The sequence below is a fragment of the Athene cunicularia genome (assembly GCF_003259725.1).
Source record: "Athene cunicularia isolate RWA chromosome 13 unlocalized genomic scaffold, athCun1 chr13_part1, whole genome shotgun sequence".
NCBI lineage: Eukaryota > Metazoa > Chordata > Aves > Strigiformes > Strigidae > Athene > Athene cunicularia.
Genome location: NW_020799117.1, coordinates 5,986,260 through 5,991,983, shown reverse-complemented (window position 1 = coordinate 5,991,983; position 5,724 = coordinate 5,986,260). Strand labels below are relative to the sequence as shown.

Sequence of the window (5,724 nt, the reverse complement as noted above, 5' to 3'; positions counted from 1 at the left end):
TGTTTACTCGGGGGGGGGTGGGGGGAGAGGTCGTAAACAAGATCCGCGTAAATTACAGTTTATTCCAGGTGTAACCTTGCGACTGCAGTAACGTCCCTCCTTAAGTAGCTGTGAGAGCAGCCATTCAATAAAGCAGAAGTTGAAAGTAAAGGTTTCTGGACGCCATAACAGTCTCGTCTTAAAATGGTGAACTATGCCAGTTATTGCAAAACAACCCTGCCTCAGCGCCTGCTATCTCTGTTTACTGGGTTGTCAGCCGTTGATAACCAGTGAACTCCTCTGTTGTGAAAGCCAGTTATTAGTCCATATTATTTAAAATCTTTATTAAACAGCAGAAAATATACACAAAGTACATGATCAAAGCACCCCTTATTTGTTTTAACTATACAGAAAATTCGGTCAAAAGCCAGACAGGTCAGACAAGCAAAAAAAACCCCGCAAACCAGATTTTGAACTTAAATCTTGCCTTAAAATAAACTATAAAGGTAACACATTCACTTAAACTGCCTAAGAACGCTCTGATTTTTAGGTTTAACTCTTGAGCTTCAGGCACTTGTAATTCAAATTAGTTTTCATCTTAAGAAGTCAGGAAAGACTTGACCTGTAAAAACAAAGCACACGTGTTTGTGTTAAAAGAAAAGGTAAATTATGAGGCTTTTCCCTTTCTCAGGGAACAAATTATTTGTTACTGTACAGTTTCCAGTGCTGTTCTGCCTCTACATGTAATTCCTGACCTGAAATGCTTTTCAGTATAGCAGATGGCTGTGAACCCAGGACTTGGAAGTCAGTAATACATAGAAATGAGTAACTTAATTAGGCGAAAATAGCAAGTAACTATGAAAGGTAACTTCTGGAATGCTTTACAGAATGTTACTTTGTTAAAGAAAATAATTTTCCTTCATTAGGTAGGTTTTTCCTAGGGAGAGAGGGGATTGTCTGACAACTGGTAGCACTTTCTGCGTGGTGCTGCACCCACTGCCCTAAGCTGAAAGCAGAGCTGGGCTTGCCATATGCTGGGTGGCAAAGGGTGTTTGGTGCAGGCAGCACCGGTGGCCTTTCAGTGGGAGGAGTTAAAGGTAACAGATAGGAGTGTAGTCCGGTTCATAAGTCAATTACTGGTTTCCATGAGCGTACAACTTGACAACAAATACCTCCACAACTGAACGTTGTGCTCCCCTCCCCAGTTTATATAGAGCTATATAAGTGGGAAAGTTAGGTTTGGCTTGAAGGAGTCATTCTTAAGTAATCTCAAAATCGATGACCCTGAACAAGATGGAGAAAATGGATTATATGGTTTGATAGGAGGGCAAGAGTACTTTTTTCCATCTTAAAAGGATAGTCTTGTTGGGGCAGTGGGGGAAAAGAAAGGTTCAAGTGTCCCAGTGAGTGAAATATGTAATGCTAGAGCTCTGTTGAAGGGTTGGTGATGAGGCCCATGCCTTTAGGCATTAGGAGAGGGTTTTCTTGTTGTGAACTGGGCACAGAGCATATGACTCCAGCAGAATTTGGGCATTTATTCCTAAATTTGACCTTTCCTTGGAATTAGCAAACACCATTTTGACTCAAGTGACCTATTTATTACTACCTTGTTTCCTCAAATGGCTGTTGGCTCTCCCTCACAACTCTTAGAATTGTCACTTCATGCGTTTAGCATTATGTACAAAGTTCAGTTAGCTCTGCATTTGTCAGATGTGTTGTGCTCTGTCCATGAGGAGCTTACAACCTTAGAATGAGGGGGGCATAAATAGCTCTAAACTGACTGCAGAATTTTTTGAAGGACATCATGGCTGACATGAACTGGGCAGTATAATTCTGAGCTATTTAATGAATGGTATGGCAGTGCAGACTTGGCAGTCTGACTGCTCCAGCTGCTGTGTACTTGCATCCCCCACAATTGCCCCTCTTTAAAAAACATTCAGTTTTCCCTTGAATTGTGAGGATGAGGTGGGGTTAAATCCCTTTTTTTGAAGGAAAGCAAAAAGCTTCCTAAGTCTATGAAGGAGACTGCACTAGTCCCAAACAAATACTTAATTAAATTTTAAGAATGTAAATCAATAACTTAAGAATTATTACCACAGAAGAAAGGCAGATGAGGAAACATTTAATACTTACTTTATCAATCAGGTACTCCTGTTTAATCTTATCGTTCTTAAAATCTTCATTAACATCCAAAACTAGAATAGGAATCTCTTTAAGGTTCTCAAAATCAACTCTGTTAAATGGAAGAACATCATGCTATTAAAAATAGTAAAAATTACTCTGTATAAAACAATCCAGCTCTTCCAGTTGCTTTCCAAGTCATTCTGAGGATGCAGTATTACTTAAATTACCACATGCATCTGAGATGTTAATGCTGATGGCTGTGACTTAAGTATAGAGACATGGTCAAGTCTGTCCTTAATTGCTCTTGTATAACCCAGTCAGTTACCATCACTTTAATGTATTTCACAAATTTGGCCCAGAATTTTTTTTTATTGTACAAGCAGGGGGTAAGCTTATGCTTCTTACCTTAACGTCCTTTAATCCCATTCTTCTTGTTATGGAATCAATTATCAGGAATATGATTTTGATAATGGTGTAATTTTTAAAATATCACTTGCCCTTTGTCTCCTCCACTTCTTTATAGTTAACTGCTAATCCGTTTACTGAGGTGTATTTTTAAAGCTTCCTTTTGTGGGTGTGACTTCTTTCACAGGTTATAATGGCTCCGAAAAAAGCAACACCATTTTGACTAGCAGTTAGGAGCAGATGGGAGCAATAGTTGCACAACATTGTTCTCTTAAAGCAGTAGTTATTCTGTCTTACTGTTTGTGAAAAGCATTTCTGAAATGCAGTAAGTGTGCTGAACAGCATTCTTAACTTGTGTTTGCAGACTGAAGTGTTAAATACAGGAAACGCTTGCTCACAAGTTTGGAATGAGTACACAATGTAAACGTTCCCAAAATTCCACAATAACTCAGTGCCTGTTTGTCTCAAACATTTGCATTATTCTACATGAAATTTAGGACAGTAGATGTGACCGATAATGTACTTTTCCTGGAATTGTTATGCTTCCCATTTAGAGTATTTCAGGCTCCTCTAGGGGAAGAATCCAAGGTCTGCTTTCACATTTAAAGACTGCTTACATGGGAAAGTTAGGGAGTGTAAGTAAGGAAGTTGGGGGACAGGGGGGTGTGCAGAGGTCACTTTAAGTCACTGACTGGGTTTCTTGTGTGTAACAGTACCTGCCAAAAGCCTTTCTGATTGTTTAAATATTAATCCTATCTTCAAAATAAACCTTGTTGAAATACAGTCAGCCTAGTTTAAAGGTAGTTGGGACCTTGCCCTCTTACATTGGAACTGGAAGCTGTTTGGTAGGTAACTTAGTTGATTGGCTGCTGAACACAGTCTCAACTCTGTCCTATTCCTGTGTACTTCCAGTTAACAAAACTCATATCCCTGCTGGAGTTAGAACTACACAGCTTTCTAGTTAAAGCTAATGCTTAACAAAGCTTTAAATTAGATGAATTTCCATCTCTTGGCAATTTTAACTTCCCTGCCAAGAGATGACCTTCTCTCTGCATATAACCTAGAGTAATCACATCTGTGCCAAGAAACGTGGAGTGGGTCTAAAGATAAGTCCTTCCAACTCTGCCTGAGTGAAGCTAGACTTAGCTAAACCTTAATTTTACCCCTAATCAACATTAGCACAAGGTAGAAAAAAAGCTTTGCCTGTAAATTGAAACTTGCCTACAGAAAATGGGTTCATACCTCATAGTCCTTTCATGGAGCCAGGTTTCATGTTTATAGTGGAGGTTTTCCAAATACTCGAGCTCAATTCCTTGCTCCTCTTCCCTTCCCCTCGTCTGTAGCCTTTCCATGCATTTCTGAAAAAAAAGTACAAGCCTGGACATTAATCATGTGTTGAAGGCTTAATCAAACAGATCAGTTGGTCCTTAAATCAGGACTAATGCTTGACATTAGTAAGCATTAATTTTAAATGCTTGTCTGAAAATAAATGTTAAATCTAGAATAACTTAAAAAACCCAAACTTGAGCCACTTTAGCTAAATGTTAATAGTTCTTATTAAAATATCTTCAAGTCAGGACTGCATGGGAAGGAGAGTCAAACTTTATGCAGAAGTTCAATTTCAGCCTTGGATCTTTACTGGGAGTGGTGGTGGTCTAGGAACTGTGGTATTTGCTGACCTCAAAATAGCTCAGAAGAGAGAGGTTTTAATTTAGTCTCTGAATTAAATCAGAAATTATGATAGGCTTCCCATTGCTTTGGGGGGGGAGTGTTAATTCAGTGTTAAATCGCTGCAGTATTCTATCATGAGTACTTGGGGTTTTGTATCCTCTTAAGCTCCTGGAAACAAAATCTGGAGCTGAAAATAGCAAACATACCTCAGGTGTGGTTCTTAGGTAGATCATGCCATCCAGTTCTATATCAGATTCAAACTGATTCAAAAGCCATGTGTGCCAGTCCTGATAAATAGCCCACTCTGTTTCATTAATATTTCCAGACTCGAACAGGTTAGAAGCAAATACGTATCTGCAATGGAGACATTAATCTCATGCCAGGAATGATCAAAGCAAACTACTAAAACACTTCTCACTAAAACGACTTTTTCATGGTACTGAAAAAAAATAGCTGCCCACTCTTACATCTGTAAAATACAGATGTTGAATCAAGCCTGCTCCTTGCAGATACTAGTTCAGTATCGGTGTTTCCCAAGCTCCATGACTGAACTTACAGATCTGGAGCTTTTAATCTGAACTCCTGTTGCAGTATGAGAGTAATTACCTGTCACTGTACACAGATCTCTCAAAAAATTGCACTGGATGTTCTGCTTCACGTAGCTTGGCTGAGACAGGTTTTAGTTGTGCTCTTACTCGGCTCAAGCAAGCGTAAGTCTGAAATGTGTAAGCCCATCTTGTGGGTTTATCATACAGCATTTGAAGTAGGTTTCCTCCACTCTTCTGTGATGTTGAAAGTTCCTAGGGGACAAGAGAGAAAAGACCAGCATATTTGCAGGATTTTATTTCTTTTTTCTTAATCCAGAATTTGGTATGTTGAAGTAAGACTTCAGGGCCTTGGGGTTTTGTTTAGTAAAATGCTTAGGCACCGGAATAAAGAGGTTTGTTTCTGAGCTGATTTAATGACAGCTGCTTCAAAATAAGTTGATCAGAGTCGCATACTTCAGTGTGATTCCTGTGGATGGAGTAGGGTAGTTATTTGGAATATGTATTAAGTAGCATTTTCCAAGTAGCTTTAATTTCTGAGTGTTTGGTCAACTGGTACAATAGTGGGGATGACTCTGGATGCTCTAGACTCTGTACAGCTGAATTTTGGGATGGCTCCCCAGCCAAAACAACTGTCTCCCCAAGCTTCCCAGCTCCAGCACACCTACCTCATACTCATCTTCAGCTGTCTGGATGTTGCACCACTTGGCAATGGGTTCAGGGATGATCTCCCACTCATCACTGTGTTTCTCTAGTAGCCTGACAAACGTTGACTTCCCTGCAGCTGGAGATTTGAGAAGTTGATCAAGGGTGCAGGTTAGCCTGGTCTTACTGATAGAGTGGCAGTTCTGGGGTTTCCTAGGCTGTAGGCAGTGTCACTGCAGTGACGCAGGGCACCCGGCAGGTTTTGGGATGCTGGGAGCGGGGTTAGTGCACCTTCTGAGTAAACAGCCCTAATCTCCAGCGCCAGAAGGCCGAGCCTAGGCCGGGCAGCCGATAA

General features: G+C 40.2%; 1 protein-coding gene across 2 annotated transcripts; it reads right to left on the bottom strand.

The window, feature by feature from the left end:
• Nucleotides 1–25: 25 nt before the first annotated feature.
• On the bottom strand, nt 26–5,718 carry LOC113485095 (deoxycytidine kinase-like). 2 transcript variants are annotated; one of them, XM_026857987.1, is made up of 6 exons: nt 5,393–5,718; nt 4,786–4,979; nt 4,386–4,533; nt 3,751–3,866; nt 2,113–2,212; nt 26–601 (listed from the first exon to the last, which is right to left on the bottom strand). In XM_026857987.1, the coding sequence occupies exons 2-6, from the start codon at nt 4,935–4,937 to the stop codon at nt 578–580; spliced, it is 540 nt and encodes a 179-aa protein (XP_026713788.1). In that variant the 5' UTR covers nt 4,938–4,979; nt 5,393–5,718; the 3' UTR covers nt 26–577. The 2 variants fall into 2 exon arrangements, with proteins under 2 accessions (XP_026713788.1, XP_026713787.1); XM_026857986.1 differs by having other exon boundaries at nt 26–2,212.
• Between the last annotated feature and the right edge of the window lie 6 nt (nt 5,719–5,724).